This window comes from Coenobita brevimanus, chromosome 112 (genome assembly GCF_032717465.1).
Source record: "Coenobita brevimanus isolate Jiangsu-jjx chromosome 112, ASM3271746v2, whole genome shotgun sequence".
NCBI lineage: Eukaryota > Metazoa > Arthropoda > Malacostraca > Decapoda > Coenobitidae > Coenobita > Coenobita brevimanus.
In genome coordinates, this window is record NC_137065.1 from 1,460,226 (window position 1) to 1,484,866 (window position 24,641).

General features: G+C 39.9%; 1 protein-coding gene across 1 annotated transcript in view; it reads right to left on the bottom strand.

Annotated features, from left to right (window-relative positions):
- Positions 1–523: 523 nt before the first annotated feature.
- The window catches only part of kat80 (katanin p80), a 106,292-nt gene continuing 82,174 nt past the window's right edge, over positions 524–24,641 (bottom strand). The window contains exons 11-19 of the mRNA XM_080286578.1: positions 17,651–17,819; positions 13,670–13,867; positions 8,212–8,340; positions 6,524–6,947; positions 4,705–4,872; positions 4,021–4,133; positions 2,874–2,948; positions 1,532–1,651; positions 524–656 (exon numbers count right to left, since the gene is read on the bottom strand). Of these exons, the coding sequence (XP_080142704.1) occupies positions 524–656; positions 1,532–1,651; positions 2,874–2,948; positions 4,021–4,133; positions 4,705–4,872; positions 6,524–6,947; positions 8,212–8,340; positions 13,670–13,867; positions 17,651–17,819 (1,529 nt within the window). The remainder of the gene's footprint in view (positions 657–1,531; positions 1,652–2,873; positions 2,949–4,020; positions 4,134–4,704; positions 4,873–6,523; positions 6,948–8,211; positions 8,341–13,669; positions 13,868–17,650; positions 17,820–24,641) is intronic.

The following is a 24,641-nucleotide window of genomic DNA, read 5'->3' on the forward strand; positions in this document are numbered from 1 at the left end:
TAAGGGCTACTACTCAAGGGTCATTCCTAGGGCTAACACTTGAGGGCTGATGACTAAGAACTGTCTGTGGAGTGGAGGAGTACAAGGGGTGGGACAGGGAGTGGGGTATGGGAGGGGAGGGACAGGAGGAGTTGGGTAGGCGTGATATGGAGAAATGGGGTAAGAGGGGTGGGGGAGGGGGAAGGGGGCATGGGTGCAGGAAGAATGGGGCAGGGAGGGATGGGCAGGTGGGGAAGGGGAGATTGGGAGGGGTATAGGATGGGAGAGGGGGAGGGGGCAAGATGGGAGGGGAGGGAGAAATCGGAGGGGCGGGAGAGGCAGGACGGGTGTGCAGGAAGAACGGAGCAGGGAGGGTGGGGCAGGAGGGGAAGGGAAGGGGTGGGGGGGTAGGAAGAGAGGGACAGGGGGGTAAGGGGGGTGGAGGGGTAGGAAGGGAGGGACAGGGGGGTAAGGGGGGTGGTGGGGTAGGAAGGGAGGGACAGGGGGGTAAGGGGGGTGGGGGAGGGGTAGGGGGAACGTTTTGCTAGTCGAAGGCCTGCATAAGTATCACCAGCTCTCTGTACATAGTGCCCAGCTTCCCTTGCACCGTCTGTCGCTTGAGGAGGAATGCTCGGATGGACATCATGTGGTTGTAGCATTCCACACACTTGTTATACCTGGAGAGAGACAGAGAGAGAGAGAGGAAAAAAAAAATCATCATTATTATTATTATTATGGCCATTATCAAAACCATAATCCTTTTCACACATCCTTCATCATCATCAATATCAATCATCATGACCTTTTTCCATCCTATGCATGGTGTGAGGTATGATCCAGTAGCAGGGAAACACTGCATGCTATAATAATAATAATAATAATAATAATAATAATAATAATAATTCATTCATTCATTCATCATCAAATCCTACATTGCCCCATGAGAAGCGTAGGAGCCCAGGGCTAGGCAAGCTGGTCCTGACATTTAAGATGAGAGTGACCAGCCTCACTCATCCCTGAGTGGCATTACATGAGCAATCAACCCCAACCACCCCTTGGATATAAACCTTCACTGGCTCAATCCGATTGGAGCTCCATAATTACCCACTAACCCACCAGGTGCCAAAATTTGGTTATATGGTTACCACCCAGCATAGTAAATGGTTTCCTGGTGTACAGGAAACCATTTGGCTTGTCACTTAGTGTAGAGTCACCCACAGGCAGAAGGAAAAGGAAAGAACGAAGGAGAGAAAGACAGAAGAGGGAGTGTAAAGTCACCCACAGGAAGAAGGACGAGGAAAGAATGAAGGAAAGAAAGACAGAAGAGGATGGAAGGAAAGAAGGATGGAGGAAAGGAAAAGGCAGACACCAGAGAGCAGCACTACATCCAGTAAGTGGATGGCGAGCGCCCCCACCTACCACAATAATAATAATAATAATAATATAAAATAATAATAATAATAATAATAATATAATAAAATAATAATAATAATAAAATGATTATCATAATCATCACCATCACTAAACTCTAACTAAACTTTGGTCTGCCTACCTCTCCTCCCGTGAGATGTCGACGCCCACTGAATGTATTGGACCCGTCATGTTGGACTTGATCATCACAGCGAAATTCTTGATCATCAGTTTGAGAGCGTCACATCCACACGTCACATACCTGCAAGAGTTAGAGGAGTTGAGAAGAAGGAAGGGACTGAAGTGTATGGGTATTGTGATGAGGAGGGGTAGACTGAGATGGTTTGGGGGAAGCATGGGGCTGGAGTGTATTGGTGTTGTGATGAGGAGGGGTAGATTGTGATGGTTCGGGGGAAGGATGGGACCGGAGTGTATTGGTGTAGTGATGAGGAGAGGCAGACTGAGATGGTTTGGGCATGTGGAGAAGTTGAGAGGGAGACAATTGGGTGCAGAAAGTGACAAGTACGAACACTAGGGGTAGGGGTGTGACAGGCAGACTGACGAGGCCATGAAGTGTGACCTCAGGGATAAGGGACTGAATAGGGAGACTGCCAGAGACTGAACAGCATGGAGAGCTGCCATTAGGTGACCAAGAACTCACAGAAGTATGTTGGTGCCTTTATAAACAAAACGCAAAACAATTTTACCTGTGTACATGTGCTATTCAGAATGTTTAAACCTCTACATCACCACTTCACTGACAATGCAGAGCTCAGGGTCTGTTACCCCATGCTGGCCACGGGAGTTATTTATTTACTCATACAGTGTACGGTACTGTACATAATTTTCTCTTACTTACTGGAAATCTTCTTTATCATTGAGGAGCTAGCCTGGCACATCTACCTACAGCAAAAAATAAATAAATAAAACTACCTTGATTCTGGGAAAAATTTATGAAAAAACTACATCATCATAAGTTACGTATTTACAAAGTCAAAATTATGAAAAAAAAATAATTGCTATAATGAAGCAGGTTTCAGTAGGCAAGATGGAATGAAGGAAATATAGATACCATACTCTTTTTCCATTGTACTAAAACAAATGGCATACGATGCTAAATACAGTCCTGTTACAATGAAACCAAGTCTTTACTATTATACTATCATTTAAAAAAAAGAAGTAATAGTAATAATAATAACATTCATTCATTCACTCATCATTTAATCCAGAGTTGCTCCATGAGGAGCGTAGAAGCCCAGGGCTAGGCAAGCTGGTCCTGATTATTTAAGATGAGTGACCAGCCTCTCTTATCCCTGAGTGGCATTATGTGAGCAATAAACCCCAACCACCCCTTGGATATACACCTGCATAGGCTCAATCAATAATAATAGTAATGATTTACAATAATAATAATAATAATCATCATCATCATCAGAAGGAATTACATCTACAGTATGTTGCAAAATAAAGTAACCCACACTCACGTCTCATATTTCGACTGTAGCATTAGACTGACTGGTGGCAGCAGGGTTGTCAACATGTCCAGGTTCCAAATAGATCTGAAAGGAAAACACCACCATCATCATAAATTCCATTTTTAAAAAATCATTAACATCATCATTACATCATAATCATCGTCACAATCATAAATTTTACCTAAGAACAAAAATCATCATCATCATCACAATCATAAATTCCACCTAAGAACAAAAACCATCATCATCAATGTCATCTTCACAATCATATATTCTACCTTTAAAAAAACTGTTATCATTAATTCCACTATAAAAATTTTTTTTCATCAACATCACGTCTACCTAAACTACAAAAAAGGATAAAATCAGAACTACCAACAACATGTCCAGTGAAATGACCCACACAATCATCAATCTAAACCTAAAACTGAAGAACGCTAAAAAGTGGTGAGCTACAATATACAGAAACCTAACACTGGAGAACTCTAAATAGCGGTAATCAAAATTATAGACTTAATCATACACATATATACATCTGGACATCTAGAATTGACAAAATAAAAAACAGTACAGTATGGGAAAAAAAAAAAACTGCAAAAACCTAAAATCATATAAACCAGCAACTTTAAAAATCTTAACTGTAGAGAGTTAGACAAAGAGTTGAAAAAATGCAAACCTATCATGGACACTCAAATGCATGTATTACAGTGGATGGAAGCTGACAGTGAAAAGCTAGTGTACTGCAAACTAAATAAACTGTGAAGATAAGAACCCTATGAAACCGTAATTAAAGCCTAACACCAACGTACCCAAATACTGTAACGTAAATTTTTTTTTATACAATACCTGCAAATATTTCGGAAAACCAAACAAACTATACCCCTTTTACTCTTAACTTGGCCTTAAACTGCCCTATATATCCATCGTGAATGCTAGTCATGAAGAAGTGCTATGACAAGGATACAAGACTGTAGCATTACCATATCTTCTTCTGCCACTGAGGTATGTGAAAATAATCTACAACAGGACGAAAATCTGAAATGGATGCAGAGATGTAACGATGTCTTATTCTGCCACGAGGCTACATCAAATAAGCTACAAACGGACAAAACTCCAGGCCAGGTTGAGGTGAAAGGGGTATGACAGCAAAACGTACGGCCTGAGGTTGATGATTGCAAGGAGATCCGCCAGCAAGGCCTGGTCTCCGGTGTTGAGGGTGTGGTCCACAGCAGCCTTCAGGTCCTTCGTCTGCCAGAGCTTGTGGGACACCTGCATCACACAGACAAAGATCACATATTAACTCTCTCAGGCTCGTCCAATTCACTCTTTGAGGATTAACATCATCTGGCTTTACTCAATGCATAATTTCTGAGTTATTCTAACCATGAGGTAGTTAATGGTATCAGTACACTATTTAATAATCCCAATCTCCTATGACTCACTCAGCTAAAACAATCCAGAGATGCATTATTTATTCTTGTTGCTTCAATCTATCTCACCATAACCAAATGCCAGAATCCAAGATGATGTCCCCAGAAACAATTTGCCACCACGCTGCCCTGCGTATGTGAGTGAGGTGGAGACCAAGGATGAGATGGAGGGATGGGGTGGAGAGGTATATGAGAGAGGAGTGTGTGAGTTGGGAGCAGGGCAGTGAACTGGCAGGGGACAGGGCGACGTGGAGGCGATTTGTTTGTGGCCACCCCGTACGGGATTGAGGCGTCTGGCAATAGACAGATAGAGAGACAAATCATCATCATCAGGTAATCATCATCATATCCTCCTCCTCCTCATCATCATCAACATATCCTCCTCCTCCTCATCTTCATCATATTCTGACCTGTAGTCCTCGCGCTCTGGCCGAGACAACTGACATCATTGACGTGTGGCCGCCCATGATGCTGTTGATGACCTCTTGCTCGGACATCTCTGACCCACCACGACCCGATCCCATATTGCCCAAGCCTGGCATACTCCCTCCACCCATGCTCAGGCCAGCTAGCTTGTTCTGTGGGAGAGATATTATTATTATTACAGTAATCCCTCTAATATCCGAACGCCCAATATCCGAACATCCCCACTAACCGGACATAATCCTCCTGGGATCCAATATTCCCAAAATGGGCCAAAAACCGCAAAAAATTCGAAAAAAATCTGACTTTTTTCCCTCCCATAATTTGAAATTCCCGCCTGGCGCCAAACAGCTGTTACACCATGGTCCCTTCACCCCTTCCTTCCTCCCCCTCCCCCCTCCCCTGTTAGGTTGCCATTTGGTATTTTTCATTACCAAATGTGGGCCAATTTGGTAATGAAAAATTCGTTTGGTAATGAATTAGAATAATGCATTACCAAATGGATTTTTCACATGTATGAGGATACACAGGATGGAGATGGTGGATTGTTTGCTCTCTCTGATTAATCTGCTACCCTACATATTGTGAAAATAATCAACATGGTGTTAGTTATAAGGAGAGTGATTACATGTATTTCCACTTGTATATATAATTAGTGAAGAATATATGCTAGCTTTACGAATTTGGTAATGAAAAGTTATATTTGACAATGAAAGTTGAGGAGATTGGTAATGTGGCTGTTGCGATCTGGCAACTCTGTTACCCCACCAACATCAACAGTCACAGCTTAACTCCGATGGAGAGCAGATACTCATAACAGTGCAAGCCACAGGTGCTTGTTTTTTGTGAATAAACAGTGAATAAACTGCAATATCTTGCCACTAGAACACACAGGAATTTACAGTGTTGTGCAGTGTTAAGAAATTAGAATTTAGAGTGCAGAGGATTAACTGTGGACTGCAAACTGGCGGTTCAAACCAGTCCAAGAGCAAGGGACTTGTAAGTACCCAGAATGTTTAATATTGTATAAACTCACCTCTAAAACCTCATTTTATGGTTCTTTTGCATTTATTTCAGTCTTTTATGTCCCTTATTGGTGTGATTTGGGTCTTAAATAGGTGCAATACATGTCCAGAGGGAGTTGTATAGGTGTTTTTCAGAGTTAGGGTCCATAAGTACAAGTCCATAAACTGGGGCCCAATATCCGGACAGGACCACTATCCGGACCTGCCTATGGCTCTATTGATCCGGATATTGGAGGGGTTACTGTATTACACTATTATTATTATCATTATTATTACTGTATTATTATTATTACTACTGATGGATAAAACTATTCACAAAGCCACACTGTAGTTACTGTACCTTCAAACAATAAGTGCTACTAGTACGCTCTTTCCTGCAATATTTCATTCTCAGATCCAGCCAATCATCATCATTATCACCATCATTATCATCATCCTCAGCCTAACTCTATTTCCACTGTTATAACTCTCACATATATACACACTATCATCCTAACTTGCTCTGACTATCATCAATCTCACATACACACATCCAAACACAAATGCCAGCACACAAGCAGCAGCATCATTACCCTGATTCATGTCTCTGATGCACAATTACGAGTTTGCATGAAATTCAAAAAGCATCTTGCCTTCTCAAAGTGATGCAGCCGTCACTCAACTGCAACTCTGAAGGAACGTCACAAAGGGTTAAAGGAAGTGACCAGTTGCTAATCCCTGAGTAGCATTACATCAGCAATAAACTCCAACAAACTTCAGATTTAAACCCTCGAATACTCACAGGCATGAAATCGTCGAAGTTGATGATGCCCTTGTCGGATCCGAGCCCAGGCGAGAATCCTGAAGTGTAGTCCATGTCTTTGCCCTCCTGATACTTGTAATCTAGGGGTTCCTTTGGGGTGCCAATGTAGGATATCTCTGGGGTGGAGTTCTTTGGGGAGGCCACGTAGGTAAGATCGGGGCTGTGGGGTGGGTGGGGCCGGGGGCCGGGCCGAACTAGAGCAGGTCGATCCAGAGGCTTGGCATACGAAGTGAGGTCAGGCTTGGAGGAGGCCTGAGTGCGGCTGAGGTTGGTGAGGTCGGGTCGGGCCAGCTGGGGCAGGCTTGGGGCTGAATCATGGTAGGACTGGCTGCCAGGAGGGGGACCGGGGGACGATGACTGACGCACCAGGTGAGGCTCAGATGGACTGTGGCGGATGTTGTACCTGCACACACAACACAACATCATCATCACCATAATCATCATCAATATAATCACCATCATCATTCTAACCATCTTCACCACCACCACCATCATCATCATCATCAATATAATCATCATCACCATTATAATCAACATCATCATGATCATCAATATCATCATCACTGTTAGCCCAACCTCTTTTTCCCATCTAAGGATAGGGTGTGGCAAAATGAAAAACTATGGCCTTGTTATAATATTAAGAGGCAGCCAAAAATACCTGCTACCCACACCAGCAGACTGAACCATCCCTATAGCACAGAAGACACAAGCAGGTGAATACAGGGTGACAAAGGGTGCAATATATAAACCACCCAGGAAACAAAATCAAGGGTGAGACCTGTGATATGGGGCAATGAAGACTGTGATCCCCAAAATACACAAGATATGGCCCGGTGAGAATTAGGGAGAGGGAAATATATGTGGTATCTGAAAGGACAATGGAGAATGAAAGACTGACTAAGAGGGTGTGTGTAGGTGAACTGGAGGGAGGGAGAGGGAGGGGGAAACCGAGGATGAAGTGGAGGGATGGAGATGAGAGGTATATGAGGGAGGGGGGAGTGAGTTGGGGTAGGGCAGTCAAATGGTGGGTGACAGAGCGACTTGGAGGTGTTTTGTCTGCAGCCACCCTTTGCAGGATTAGGGAGTCGGGCAATAGATAGATAAGATAAATGTGAATGGATAATATGGAATTACATGGAGACACAGACAGACAAATGAGGAAGTCAAGGAGGGTTGTGGTGCTGATGTGGATGTGACTGAAAGCACTGAGAGAATACTTCAAGATGGTTTGGCCACGTGGAGAGGACAGAGAATGAGAGACTGACAAGAGGAGTGCATGTGAGTGAGGTGGAGAAGAAGCAGAAGAGGGAAAGGCTAAGGATGAGATGGAGGAATAGCGTGGAGAGATATATGAGGGATGGGTGTGGGAGTTGGAAGGAAGACAGGAAAATGGCAGGAGACAGGGTGACATGGAGGGGATTTGTTTGTGGCCACCCCATACAGAATTAAAGCACCTGGCAATAAGCAACTACAGACAGACAGACAGATAGGTAGATAGACAGATAGGTAGATAGACAGGTAGATAGATAATTTGACAGATAGGCAGAAAGGTAGATAGATAGACATATACTGTAGATACATAGACAGACATTGACAGAGAGACAACAGAAAGACAGACAGACAGATAGCAATATAAGTACCATCCTGTACAACAACAAGAGACAGACCTGCTTGGATCGGCCTCGTACGGAACGCCGGAGTCTCTGTGATCACGCCGGCTCTCAGACACTGCCCGGGCTCTGTACGGCTGACCCCCCAGGCCGGGACTGCCACCGCCACTGCCGCCACTGTACTCCCTGCAGCGAATCATCATCATCACCATCACCATCAGCGTGACCTTTTATCTCATATATGGTAAGGTTCATCATCATCATCATTATTACCATCATAAGTATCACAACCTTTTATCCTATATATGGTAAGGTTCATCATCATTAACATCAATATCATCATCATTACCATCATCATTACTATCATTATTATCACCATCATCATAACCTTTTTACCCATAGAGGATAAAGGTAAGGAAGAAATCTTGTTAAGTGACACCATAAGGCAATGAAACTTGCAACTGCATTTATTCCCTTCAGTATGAGGACACTTTTTATACAGTACTATCATGCCTACACATCGTCAGATATAAACACAAACTTGGCATTCACTATTTTCCTATTAAACACACACTTGACATTCCCTACTTTCCCATTCCATAAACACACACTGAACATTCACTACTTTCCCATTCCATAAACACAAACTGAACATTCACTACTTTCCTATTCCATAAACACAAACTTGGCATTTACTATTTTCCTATTCCACACTAGCTTATCATCCAACATTAAGTCACAGTAAAATCCAACCTCTCTACCCCCTTTGAGGTTAGCGGTTTGAGGCTACACCACCATTACTAACATCAAAGACTATTTTTCCAAGTCTGTAAACGTACTAAAAACATAACAGACTATTTTTTTCTACGTCAGCAAACATCCATCTACTGACTATGGTAAATTACATAGTTCTGGCTGCTGCTAACCCTCTCAGTATGAGATAGTTCCTTACCTGATTAAAACCTAAAGATGATGATAATAATAGCAATAGTAATAATAAAAATAATATTAAAAACAAAAACAATAATAATAACAATAAAATAATAATGATTAATGTTTCATTCATCCATCCATCATCCAATCCTACGTTGCCCCATGAGCAGCGTTGGAGCCCCGGGCTAGGCAAGTTGGTCCTGACATTTCAGATGAGAGTGACCAGCCTCACTCATCCCTGAGTGGCATTCCATGAGCAATAAACCCCAACCACATCTTGGATATAAACCTTCACTGGCTCAATCTGATTTATAATAACAATAATAATAATAATAATAATAATAATGATAATAACAACAATTAAAATATTAATTAATTAAACAAAAAAAAAATTCAATGGATACTGTTTCTAACCCTTTCAATAAAAAAGGCCCTTCATACACTCAATAATCTCATCTGGAAATACGAAGAATTTTTTACAATAGCCCCACACTGAAAGAATTATGATTTAAGTGTCACATTCGAGGGTATTTTGTCCATGCAGGTTAATGGTGAGGGGATGGTCAAGGGTACACTCAGGCAAACAAGCAATGATACTTAATTGTAGTGTATACTCTAAAACAAAAGACAAATGAAACAAGCACTGATACCCTAACTTTACTGTATACTCTGAAACAAATGACAATGTACTGAAATGCCAATCATGTGCCATACTGCAACACCCATGTATTATTTAGGGGTCAAGTGTATGAGTGTTGGGGTACGGATTGATTGAGAGGCAACGTACAGTTTGAATATTTGAATTTTACAAGAGACTTAGCTGATCTTCCATACAACCCACTCACGTCATTGCAACACCCCCTGGAATTACTATCAAGCCAGGGATGAATAAAACAGTCCCAGCACATATTCAGAAAGGAAAATGGATATTAGGGCACAAGTGGTGACATGAGATGGATTGTGGCATCATCTGTTGTGCTTTGGAGGATTGCTGGGTCAGGGAACACAGTCTAGGCTATGCACTGAAAAATGGTAGGTAGTCAGGGTACAGAAAGACTATTAAAGTAAAACAATATGGCATTAATATCAATATTCTAAAAACTACCCCCATATATGTAAATTTATTGGGAAACAGCTCTTTGATGAGATTTGCAATTTGAGGCATGGATCATAAACTTACAATAATGTACTAATGCCAGACAGTACTATATTTACTATATGTTATTTCTACTGTAACTCATTCAGGAATAACAGTAAATCACACTCCTAAATTATAGTGACTCAGAATTACTCGACATACTGAATTATATTGGAAAAATCACTCATAACTGACACATCATCATCACCATCACCATCAACGTCATCAACAGACCTCCAGACATATCATACCTGTGAGTAATGCTACTTCCCTTACTGATTACTAGTAAATATTTACATCTAAATAGGTTAAGACTAATAATTTACACATCAAAGTATGATTTAAATACCTAAAACCATCTGTGTTAGTACTTAAAAATGGACTACATTCTTTTACTTACAAATATTAAATGCCAGGACCAACTTGCCTAGCCCCAGGCTCCTACGCAACTCATGGGGCAACACAAAGTTAGATGATGATGATGAAAAATAAATAGTAAATTCATCTGCACTCGGGGATAAAAAAAAAAAAAAAAAAAAAAAAAAAAAATGCTTGCGGGTTAATGTGTGGTTTTCATGATGCACAAAGATGCAGTGGTTGGGAAGGCAGTTAGTATTTACCCAGGGAGTGACAGGCATGTTTTAGGGGTCCAAAAGCACGTGTCAATAATAGATTTATAAAGATGAGTGTGTAAATAAATATACAGGCAGGTAAGTATGATTATGGGTAGGCAGGAAGAAAAGAAGGTACGAAGTTAGGAGGATAAGTAAAGGCAGGAATGGTTTGCAGGCGTCTGGACTTTGGTCCCTTCTTCCTTGAGAAAAAAAATAAAAATAATGTAGGTAAATGAAGGCAGGTATGGTACTCTACACATATAAACAGGCAAAGGGAGACAACGGACAGATACTGTGAGCAGGCAAAGAAGATAAATATATATACAAATAAATACAGACAGAGAGAGAGAGGCACATAGAAAGATAAACAGAGATTTTTTTTTTTTTTTTTTTTTTGCTCAAATAAATTCTGAGATTTAGCATGAATGCTAAAAAACTATACTGTAGTTGGAACTCATCACACTGACACTGTCCCTTGCTCAAAACAGAAGCTACTATCAAAGATGAACTTCCTTCACACTGCAGAACCATTTATTCATTATCATCCAACAGCAAATTTCCACTATGAGAAGGGTAGGTACCAGAACTACTGACCTGTATAGCACCTGAATCCACATGAAAGGATGCTAAACAATATATATACAGTGATCCCTTGGTTACTGTGCAAAATTTGTACTGCACCTAGTGTGTGTGATAATGAAAATGCACAATAACTATACCACAGAACCTATGGGATTTATCCTAGAAGGTATCAGCCCACTTGTAAACCCAAATTTCCCTTTTTACAACAATAAGACTCACTAAATACATACATACTGTTAAGTACTGTACCAGAAACACACATATGCATGGTTAGGTTAATAGAAAATGATGAAAAGGGCACAACAAGGAAGAAACACATACCATTCAAGATATCTGAGATGCGTATGAGGTAAGAGGTTCTGAGTTAACCCCCAGGTGGTGGAGACCACCTGGGGGTTAACTCCTCCAGATTTTACACATCATTGTTGGCAGAAACCAACAGGTGTGCAATAACAATGTTTTTTTTTTAAGCCAAAAAAACATGCAATAATGGCAGGAGTGCAGATTTTCATCATGCAGTGGTAACAGAACCTGCTATAACCAAGTGCACGATAACCAAGGGATCGCTGTATCTATGATACATACTCTGTCATAACTTGTCCCAGTCCTGCATCATCTTGGGAAATACATATTGTGGCTGTATCATATGCATGTATCCAGCATGTGTTGAAAAGTGATTACTAACGTGTATTTTTTTTTTTTTTTTCAACATCAATTTGAGATAATATTTACCAGAAAATCAAACAGCTGCTAACTCTATTGACAATGAAGCTTCATCTGAAATGTTTTCACAGCAATAAACATGTCAGAAGCTGGCATATAAGGAAAGACTAATTAAAAATAAAAAGTCTCTAACGTCTGCCAACAAGGGTTTCTGGCTCCTTGGGTAAATGATCCAATGCAAATTGGTACCATGTACATTGTAAATACCATGGAAAGTTTGTCATGTAATAGTATTTACAAAGAAGAAAAAAAAAATTAAATAAATTTATAAGAGGTTTATCAGTAAGGTCATGTTTAAATATGAGGCGCTTTAGAAATCACTGCTTCTAAAAATAAGCTACCCTGTACTTCCCTTTTATTCTGTGCACTAACTATATTTAAGGACGGGGATTAGTTTATCTCTTCTAACGAGTTCATGCATTTAGTGGGAGGTCCTGACATCACCAAAAATCTATGTCTTACCATGTCAGTCACATCAGCAAATATTAGTCACAGACGTTACAGGCAACAAAACAATCAACTACATTAGAAACCATCACGAGAAAATGCACTGACAAATTTGTTAACCGCATGATGCTAAGCAATTACTGCCGCATCACATGACTCACCCACATATCAAAACAATGTGGACTATACTAGACAACACATCACCACACCCGTACATGCTCATTAGTAACACCCTAATATTTTGCTGGTTGGCAGTCATTCCTCACTTAATATCATGGGCGAGTGCAGAGAGCTACTAGTATTTTTAGGTGAAGTAGTGTTAGATGCAGATGCATCTTGCTTACAGATGAGAGATTAAGAGCACATGTAACACTTCTGACTTTAAAAGTATTTATGGAGATTTATGAACAGCATTAAGCTGAAGAAAATCATCCAGTGGCTGCACATGAAAACAGTACTCATACTAATATAGACTGCCAATACCCTCTGTTGAGTAAGATGTTTCTTGGGTATTTTTTCTGGTTACAACCAGATGCTTTCATTCAGCAGATCTCTAATTAACAAAAGGTTACAAAAACATTTATTCACCTTCTGCTGGGCATTATTTTACTTAAAAATTTTATCCTAGGTACTGCCAAACAATTCCACTCAGCAGAGGGAAACCCCCGCAAACAAACAACTAGTGGAGTGCACTGCAAATCCCTTTATCTGAGAAGTCACCCTCCAAGTTGAATAAAAAAAAAAAACTTTGGCAGCACCCTGTTGTAAGATTAAAATAAACTAGACATAATTAAACTGGATTTCACAATGAAGCTTATGTATGTATAAACATTAAATGAGGAGTAACTGCAGTATTATTATCATGACATCCCTGAGACACAACAACAATAACATTGAGGGAGGAAGGGCAGAGTGAGTGTTACCTATGGGGGGAGGTGTAGGGGGGTGCATCCTGGCTGGACTCCCTCCTCTCGAATAGACTGGGAGAGTTGTTGGGGTGAGGGGGGGGCGTCTGGGGGGGGTTGTTGCCATTGTCGTACCTACTGTGAGGGTCAAGGCACCTTAGTAGTGACACCACCTCTCACACAACGCCACACGCACCAGACCAAGTTCAACACGTTCAGACACTTGAGGGACAACTGAGACTGATTCATAGTGACCAATGGGTACAACAGGAAGCAGGAAACACAGGAAAGTGCTTATTACATTTCTCAAACATTTTTCTGACACCACAAGGCTCACTTTGCAAGAGACTGTCCCACTCAGGATGGGCTGTCTGAAGTAAAACACATTAGAAAATTTAAGTGTATGCTCCTTCCTTCATTTCCCTCCCACCCACTTCACACATATGACGGGCAACTTTGTGCACACTACGTACCAGATGAACCAAGTGCACGCCACACACAAGATGGAGTCAAGTGCATCCTACACACCAAATGAAAATAACAAGAGCATACTACACACAAGATGAGATCGTGTAACCACATAATGAAGGATGTCCAAATCAGATCACACAATAAAAAGACACGTGCAGACCACTGAAAAAAAAACAAATATCCATCCATCAGAGTACCCATCCACCTATCACCCAATCCTTCACCTCACCATCACAGGGTTCAAAGGCCAGGACTAGGTTACTAAGTCCAGGGTCTTTACACTCCTGATGTGGCAATAAAGAATTAAATGATTAAAGGATGAATAGACTGCACAATAAAGACACAAAATAACCACTGAAAAATCATCTACCAATACTAAGAAACACATACACATAAAAAGATCCCAGAAAAATCACATATACACACTTCAAATATCCATTACATCAATAAACTCATACACAGACTCCAGACTGCAACCATAAATGATACACCACAAACGTAATATAATACTAATCTGCCACCCTCCTTCAGCTAAGTCCCATCTTTCAAAGCAGCCAGAGTGTAACCAATACAATATAACACTATGACAAATACAGCTATTAAAGTGTCAGTACACAGCAGAAAACATTCCACTCCAATCTTCACTCTGCCACATCTCACACTGCTACACCTCACACTACCATACCTCACACTACCATACCTCACACTGCTACACCTTATATCTCTTGCACAGAGACTTTTCTGATGGGCAGCTGAAAACTATCAAACCCCTTAAACAAAATCATTGCACACACACAAAAAAATCATCGCACACAAAACTAACTCATAAAAACACACACAAAACACACGTACAGACACCCATGTCATCACCAAGCAAACCCCACACAGACACCACCTACATCACCAAAAATCATCCATCGCAAGCTCACACACAGCTGGGAAGCAGATTAGTGGGAGAAATATAATTAATGAAGCAGCGTAAGAGATAAGAAGTATAAAGTACAAAATAAAAATGACTGCTATTTTATTGCTCGCTTTCAAATCAAGTCAGTGTCTTAACAATGAAATTACTGAATATTGTAATTATCAGCATTAAAATAAAATTAGACAGTTTTAGTATACAAGTTCAAAAGCACAGTGATGACTAATTATTTTATAACCAAAAACAGTAGCAAAAAAAATTATGTTCCTCAGAAAATTATATAGCATGTGGCAGTGATGGAAAAACAGTGAAAGTGAGTGAGAAATTGTGAAAATGAGTTAGAAAGTGTGAAAGTATGAAAAAAAGTGCAAAACTGATAAAGAGAAACAACAATGGTGGTTAACCCCCTCAATCATTATTTTTTTTTATTAGCCCACCATCAGATTATTCTACTGAGCTTAAAGACCTCCTGAATTAAAGAGATTAATAAAGGCAATATTGTATCTGCGTCCTCTAACCTTTTCCAGAGCTAAATAAAATCGTGTGAAGGTAACGAGAATAAGATACTGTATAAAATAGATCAGTGTGAAGTGGTTACATTATCATACCACTCCACAAACACAGAATAATCATCATCATCATCTAATCAGAATAATACAGGCTTTATAAATCACTATGTGACAGTAGAAGGGGCCCCAAAATCAATGAAAAAATCAGGATGAAGACACCTTATTATCCAGAGAAAACTTACCAATATGAAGTGAGGGCTGTTATGAAGGAGTGTAAGTTATCTCTTTTGAATTCAAATATTTCTACATGGATTCATCAGTGAGTTACAACAATTCAGTCTTGGTTCATATTTATGCAAGTGTACTATCAGTCAGATTTGTATTTTCACAATCCCTGTCTTTCACTACTTTACGGATTTATGTTTTATGTTCCCTTCCAACTGATAACATATATATAATTTTTAATTCTTGCTACCTACAGGTATTTTTTATTCAGTTCCGATGAGATATTTAGCAAAAGGAGAGGACTGGTTAGATACAGCCTTCATCAACTTTATTGATACGAGGTTCTACTGAGCTTAACAATAGTAGAGAGTAAATAATAAAGACATCCTCAGGCTAAAGGTAAAAGCTGATAACTAACTGATATTGTACTAACTGGTAACCCACACTCACCAACACCTGCCATGTGACTGTCTGCCAATTGGAATACTAGCAATGTTCTAAGTAACAATGGAAGCCACTGAGAATCATGTACATAAATCAAGCACATAAAGCTTCTATTCCCTTAAAATAACTATGAAGCTACTGTATGACGTTTTCTCAAATAAAATTATTTTTATTCAACATTTTTTCCAAAATTATTTTAGGAAACTCTATAAGGATCCATTACATTTTCCCCCCAATATGAACTCTGATAAAATCATAAACAACTGAGCCACATGCATATAGACGAAACTGAGCTCAAGTCTGGCATAATAATGTGAATATTAGACATTAAAAAAACTCATATACAGTACAGAGACCAAGGAAATGATAAGATACGAGATAAAGGCTAGGAATGGAATGACAATAAATACAAACACACCTTCATAGAAAATATAACACGACTTTCAGAAGTTAACGATTCTCTACATATTTGATTTTCTGAGTGCAGGAGGACACCTAAAATAGCACCATGTACTGAACTGCAGACACAGCAACAGGGACATGAAAAAGTAACAACCGTGTAAGTGTATGATTCAGGTGTGTGTGGTGAAATACAGGAATGTGCAGTGATCAGAAAAACGAGGTGAAATTAAAGGTAAACAATGTGCAAAATAAATGGGCAAGGAAGAGGTGCCAGAAACCTTTCCAGCCCAGGAGGTCTCTTTAGCACTTAATAAAATCATCTGATGGTTGGGGGGGGAGGAAGTATACAGGCCTGGTTATATGTATAAGTATATATCCTTGGATGGAGGAGTTACAGCACCTCCCTATGTAGGCTCTTTGTCAGCACATCATAGGCAGAGTAATACCTAAGAGGTCAGAGTAAGACAAACCAGACATCTCAGGCTGAAGTGGCTGTAATCCTCACAGAAAACGTGTGTTACGCTCTGACTGGTGAGATTGTGGGGTTGTGAAGGACTATGATGCAGTGACTGACTAAGAGTTGTATTCCTGTCAGCTTTGGAGGTTCACACACACACCTCTTCCTTACCTGTTTATTCTAATCCATTCTTGTTGTTGTTCATCTAAATCATGAACCTAGTGGACTGCAGGCTGGAGTTTGCCTTTCTCCTTCAGTACATTATCCTCTTTTCATGGGACAGGGAGGAAGAAGACGGATGTTTGTATAACCGGACAGTGGAGTCATCCAGTTATAATGCTGCCACCATGTGAAGGCATTCCTCTCCAGCACCTTCTAACTCAATATCACTGTCTTGCATGTTACTTCTGCTATGTCAGTATTAAAGACATAAAAAATATACAGGAGAGAACTAAGCTGTATATTTCTGTGGCATTTTCTTGTATGTTTTATGTACTAATGTTCGATGTACACTGTCTATGCATTTTAAATTGGTAGTAACATAAATAACACATAAAAATACTAAGGCATAATGTGCAAAATAAATGGGTAAGGAAGAGGTGCCAGAAACCTTCCAAGGCTAACAAGACAACCCCATGTGACCACTCCAGTGTGATGCATAGAAGAAATGTTGTCCACAATTTATCTTACCTCTCAAAATTGACAGCACAGTAGCGTAACTAACCTGGGTGTTGCGTTGTCTCTCGGTGTGGCAATGGGGCGAGGGAGGTGCGACACGGAGCTGCGCCGCGTGGTGTCTGGGGTGGTGGGGCGGGCGGTGGGGACGGCTACGGGGCGGATCGGGTCAGGCCGGATCAGATCGGGGCCGCTCACCACTTGTGGGATCATCGGATCTGTGTGGTTCAGCAAGATCAGGGAAGAAAAGATGATAACATGACTAAAAGGAAATGATAACAGGGGAGAACACGAGGATAATAAGTACATGGAAGCAAAATCAGGGGATAAATAAAAAACACAATAAATAAATAAATAAATAATCAACATGGCTAAAGGACACAAGACCACTGGAAAATAAGATGAATGACTAAAGGAACAAAATCAAGAAAGTTACAGTTATCTAAAATCAAAACAACTGTATTAATCAGCCTGTTTTCCTTTCTCACAAATTCTTTGCTACAATCTGATTATCAAATTCAACTCTGGGGAAACCTCTTGTAATGGAGGTGTCAAAAATTATCTCCATTAAATTTCTCCACCACAAAAAGTCTCCCCAAAAGCAAAACAGGAACAACATATGGCAAGAATAAAATGAAAAAGACACTCCATGGGTTAAAAATTGGTCAAAAAATGGAGAATCAGTTTTAGAGACAGCAATGGAACTTTAAAATTTCTCTGCAGTTTACTATACAGTAGATTTAATATCAATACTCAATGAAAAAAAATAAATAAATAAATAAATAAAGACTTACTGATACAAAAACTATATGCATTCTCCTAACACATGACAATGAGTTCTGACAAAAAAAAGTTATTGGGAAAAATCATTCCTATTAAGACAACACTAATAACTGCCAAACATTAACCCTTTCCCTGCCATGGATACACTTGGGCACTGTATTTTATTCCGGCTAAATCCAAGTTTTCTTTATTCAGGTGAAGGGAAAAATATCCAAGGGTTAAAATAGGAGAGTTTTAAGTTTTTCACTCTCTCTCTCTCTCTTACTACTAAGACACCTGGTAGTCTTGTAGTAAGTTTGCCCCTGTTGGAGTGGCATCCAAGAGGTGACAGGAGGCTTTTTAATCATGCCATGCCATCAAGGGGAATAGAACTGTCATCTACTCTTATAGCCCTGCTTTGGACTTGAGTAATTCTGCAGCAGAACTCCCACTAACTAAATGAGAAAATTTATTGACAAGGATTACCTTCTGTAATTATCACTTCATTTATGACACCTAGAGTCTGCAGAAATATCACATGTGTTACTTAGCCTATATACAGTGATTCATTCCTGACACCCAAATTCTGCAAAAATAACATGTTATTCAAGAGCACAAAGTTAGGTTTCTTGACATTGGTGGAGGCATCCTGCAGAGGGCAGTGGACTGATTCAGACCCAAACTCCTTCATCCCCAATGGTTTAGGTTACTTTGGTTACATTAACCCGTGGATTGTGCAATTACCTTTTTTTATCCCACCCCATGGTGTGTGAAAAATGAAGGAAAAAGTTTTTTTTTGGTTTTTGTTTATCATAAACTTGAAGATAAACATTCAGGGCATCATCTGGTGAAAAGAAAAAATCTCTCTCTCGCCGTCTTTGGATAGCGCCATGCGTAACTTTGCGTTGGGGTCAAATTGTTTATGGTGATGCACGGCCAGCACAGCCTGACCTGTGGCTCACAACGTAACATTACCCAGCCTGAACTGTGGCTTGCAATCCATGGGTTAAATCAAGTTAGGTTTGGCTGAATCAGGTTAGGTTAGGTTATATCAAGCTGTGTTAGTAAGGTCATATTAGGTTAGGTTAGGTTATATCAAGTTGTGTTAGGTTAGGTCATATTAGGTTACGTTAGTGGGTATGGGCGATTAGTAACGGAGTGACTTTGGAGCCGAATCAACCTAACAGTCAGACATGGCAGGTGGCTGCTTGCCACAGTTTGCGAAACAGTTGGCTTTAAAGTTGATATCTTCAACATTATGAATTTCTGCAACTTTTTAAGGTATCACAAATGATAACTGGGTTATAGTTTATTGAGAAAAAATACAATTGTAAATTTTATGAATGGGAGCTCTCCTGCAGTTTCACCAATACAGTAATTCAAAAGGAGTAAAATGGGATTGGATGTTACTGTGCTTTCTGTTATTATTATCATTATTATTATTATTAATCAATTTGTGGCAGACTGAGTATAGAAAACAAAAATGCATCCACAGAAGGTGAAAGGGTTAATAACTGGTGGGGGAAAAAAAAAAAAAAAATCACTACCAAACACAACTCTAAATGGTGCACCATAAATCTCATTCACATTCAGTGCACAAAATGGTGAACACACAAAGTAGGTGAAAAAGTGCAAAAATTGTTTACCCAAAAATCTGATGTTACTATTTACTGTCGCTGGTGTGATTCTGGTACAAATTAACTCCTTCAGACTGAGGACATTTTTATTTTATTCCAACTAATTCCTGATTATTTTGTTCAGCTTAGGAAATTTTTTAAACTGAGGGGCTGAACACAATCTCCATTAACTCCTTTTGTACAAGAGATCGTTTTATTACGAAGGACCTCCAGTAGTGATGGCGTTAATGAAGGCTATATCTAACCCCTCCAGTTCAAAAAATAAATAATAAAATAAATAAATGAAAACTCCCCTACGCTAAATAAAATCACCAGGAGACAGAAATAACAAATAATATCCACAAGACGATGGGGTTTAACACTGAGTGGTAGGTGTGGGGGATTCTAATTGCTACCTGGATATTTGACAGAGTTAGCTACCTTGTGACCTGATACACAATAAGTGAGGAGGGAAAAGATGGCAGAGTGACTTGAGTGGCATACGGAGGGTGGTTAACTACAGGACTGGCTGACTGGTGAACTAAAAAACACTAATAGGGAGGTGGTGAGAGACACAATGGTTGAGTACGAGGAAGGTGACTAAGTTAGCTGAGTGACTGACTAGCAAAATGGCAAACAGTGGTGACTTGTGAAATGAAACAGTAGTGGCTTCTGAAACGACGGACAGGGATGAATTGTGAAATGACAGACAGCGGTGACTCACTAAATGACAGAGAGCATCAGAATATGTGATCCAGGGAGACTGGGTTTACTGGCTGACTGAACGACATGTGGACTGAGAGACATACAAGGTGGGTGAGTGCTAACTGACTGGTGAATTCGGGAGGAAGCAGTGACAGGATAACATATCAGTCTAGCGGTACAATAAAAGTGGCAGAGCTGACAGACTGGTGAAATGACAGACAGTATGAGGAAGACTGTGTATATAGGGAGAGTGACCAAACTAGGAAACTAACTGAACAACTGAGATGGTGGCAGTAATAGGCTGAGTGACACATTAATTAAGTGGTACAAATAAACCACACTGTTCTCCATGCCTCGCTGTGGTAAGGCACTGTCAGCCACAAAAAAATACTGACTCATTGTACGGGACAACCCTGCTGGGGCAGCTGCTTGCCTGCAGTTGATGGATCTGCTCACCTAGACAAGCTGGGGTTGATCAACAGCAACAACAACTATGCAAGGAAAGTAACACTGACCAAGCAAACTGTCAGACTGGCAAAACAACAGACTGTATGGAAAAAACTGCATAGGGCTGTGTGGTCCACGGAGAGTGACTACCGGTAAGTAGCTAACTGACTGGACATCTGAGTGGTGGACAGTGACAAGTGTGTGATTTGAACATGACTGAGTGGCCTCGTGAAAGGACAGACTGTATGAGGAAGACTGGCAGACTGTACGGAAGACTGAGAGAGACTGCAACATATAGCACGGGGAATTAATTAGATAACTGACTGGATGACTGAGTAGTTGGCAGTGAGAGTATAAATGACAAGAAAGTGACTGGTGACAAGACAGACTGTAGGAGACTAAGTGACACTGCATGATACAGGGGCAGTGACAAAACTAGCTGACTGTATGACTGAATGGTTGGCAGTGACATAATAAGTGACATGAAGGTGACCAGTGACAGGAGTGACTATACAAGAAAAAACAAAAATACGACAGACTGACACTGTGTGATACTGGGAGGGTGATGTGACTAGCTAACTAACTGGACTTGAGAGGGACTTCACCTACCATTATTATTGTTTATGGCAGACTTAGGCTCGAGCAGGGGGGGCGTTCTCTGTACTGCAACAAGAAGCAGAACAACGGTACAGCGGTGAGGCGGGCGTCTTAACCACCACACTGCCTAACACAAACTAGACAATGGGCCACTTCTCTTAACAACAAGTAAACCTTTTTATAGTTCATCCAATTCTTTTTAACAACCAGTGGAGCTTTTCTGGATTTTGATCTCTTAACGAATACTGAATCCTTTTATAGTTATTCAAAGTCTCTCAAAAGCAATCACATCACTTTATAAATAACTGAATTCTATTATATTTATTCCAAGTCTCTCCACAACCATGGAATTTCTTTATAAATTAACTGAATCCTTTTGTTGTTCTTCAACATCCTCAACAACCCAATGAATCTCTTAACTGCACTTCCAATTCTCTTAAAAGCCACTGAATCTTAAACCATTCTTGCACAACCAATGAAACTCATTACAGCTCTAATTAGTCTCTTTGCAAAAATCAGATCTTTTCATATTTTTTCTAAGCCTCTCAATAACCGTCAGTCTTTTTATAGCTCTTGACAAACAGTGAGAATTTTTACTGCTATTCCATCTTCTACAAACTTCAAATTTTTTACACCTCTTCTGTATATTTTACCAGAGATTATCTTTTATAGGTCTTCCATATCTCTCAACTATCTGATAGTGTTTTTGGGACTCGTCTGCATAAACTTAACTCGCAATTCAGTAGTGTCAAACATTTCTCAGAGCTCTCTGACTGAAGATTAGCTTATTACTTTCATCATCACTGCCATTATCAATTTCATCATCCACCTTCCCCTATTTCACACAGCCAACTAATTTGATGATAAATGCCTGCACCCTCCAGCAAAATTATTATGGATTTTCAAAGCCTCTCATATGTGATTTGTGAATAATTTTACTGTATACTGTAGAGAAAAACTAGATATTCTGTAAACTTCAAACCAAATTCATTCCATTTTACTCAGTATCCGTTGTGTAAATGGTCTTGTGGACCTCAGGGACCAGACTGTGTAGCCTATACCCTGAACTAGATACACAGAAAAAAATATGGCAAAACCAGACCTTATACCTGCACTTTAGAAAACTTCCATTTACATGACACCTGATGGCTCAAAGCTTCAGTCATTTGAGAATTAAAAATGTGAATTGAATTATGTTTCTAGTCGATTACATCTCTCCTACTCAAGAAAACCATCTGCTATCCAAATGGCATCTTACTCATTATAAAACTGTCTACAAGCAGCCAGAATAGATAAATAACGTGTCACTGTGCTGATGGAATAAACTTTTGACATGGGAAAAATAATTAAGGCTCAGAAAATGCTTGATGACAACATACTTGACAATTTAGTGCTGATTTTGTCATTTTACACGCTTCAATTAATGTCAAGGAAATGGCCCAAAGTAAAGCTTTTTTAAAGGTAGCTGTTTTGTACTGTACTGTATTTATGGCAAAGAAATTATATCTCTACTGTATATGCTGATAAGAGATAACAATATTTCATGTATTCTTCACAGTGCTTTAAAATAAATATTCAAATTCAACACAAGAGTAAAGTGTTCAAGTGTACAGTGACATTCAAGGCTGTGTGCTCAACCCCTCAAATCTCGTGACATATTTTCCAAGTTATTCTTTCTCCCTCCAGATTATTTTATTTAAACCTAGGGAAGGCTTTTTGTATTGCAGGGGTTGAATGAAGGCTATAACCCCTCCAATTCAGAAAGTCTCCCACATGCTGAATATAATCATCAGAGGGTAACAAGACTTGATCACAAAATACATCACTCTGAGAGGCTAACCCCTTGGATCATAATGATGTCCAGTTTAGTTAATTTTTGCTGCCACCTGATGATGTTACTTAATTTAGGAAAGGCCTCTTGTACTGAAGGGTTGATTAAGGCTATATCTAACCCCTCAAGTTCAAAATTCTATCCTACACTGAATAAAATCATCAGGCAATAGCAAGAATTAGCTGAAAATGATGCCAATTGATTTCAGGGGGTTTAAACAAAAAACGTGAAGGGAAAGGCAAGCCCTGAATATCAGGCAACCACGGAATGCCTACGGTTATTAGGTGTGGTCGGCCAGCATTCCACATTAGAGTGAAAACGGCAATGACAAAGAGAGGCCAGACATATTCTATCGTCCAGACATATTCTATCTTCCTTACATGCTTTAGAAATTAACATAAAAAAAAAAAGGGGGGGGTGGGGGGTAGTAGCTTATTTTTCCCTTCAAGATTTCAGTTTCAAGCACACAGCCATCAGAGACAAACACTGTGACAGCACTGGTGAATCTCTAACAATGGTGATGTTCTCATAACCAGTACTTTTAAAATGAACCCCAGACTATATGCTCAAACTGCTGGTCAAGGCGAGGAATCTCCGTATATGGTCTTGCGGGTTGGAGAATATGTCATTAATTAAAAGACTCCATATTTGACTGCAGACAAAGGGCCAGTGATTAATGCCAGGTAAAGCATCCAATTCCAAAGTGGTAAATCCCTCAACAGACTTCTAAACTGTGCAACAACTACGAAAAGAGGAGAGTGCACAGCATAACACAGTATTATCATCATTACCATCATCATTTCCCTACCAACTGTTTCACGCAGCATCCTTTAAGTTGTGGCCAAAAGCAAATGCTCAAAAGGAAATTTCTGTCAATACTCAGTAATGACCTAACATTGTATTTTTCTCTCACTCATTCTCATTCACACGCCTATTCTCTCTCTACTTAAATTTCACCTCACAACCTCACTCAACTGCTCATTCACTCAGCTCCTGTCCCTATACATGAATGCTCATCTTATCCTCACTCCCCCTACTTTCCTTCCTCTTCTCCAACTCCTCCCTCACTCCAACTATCCTGA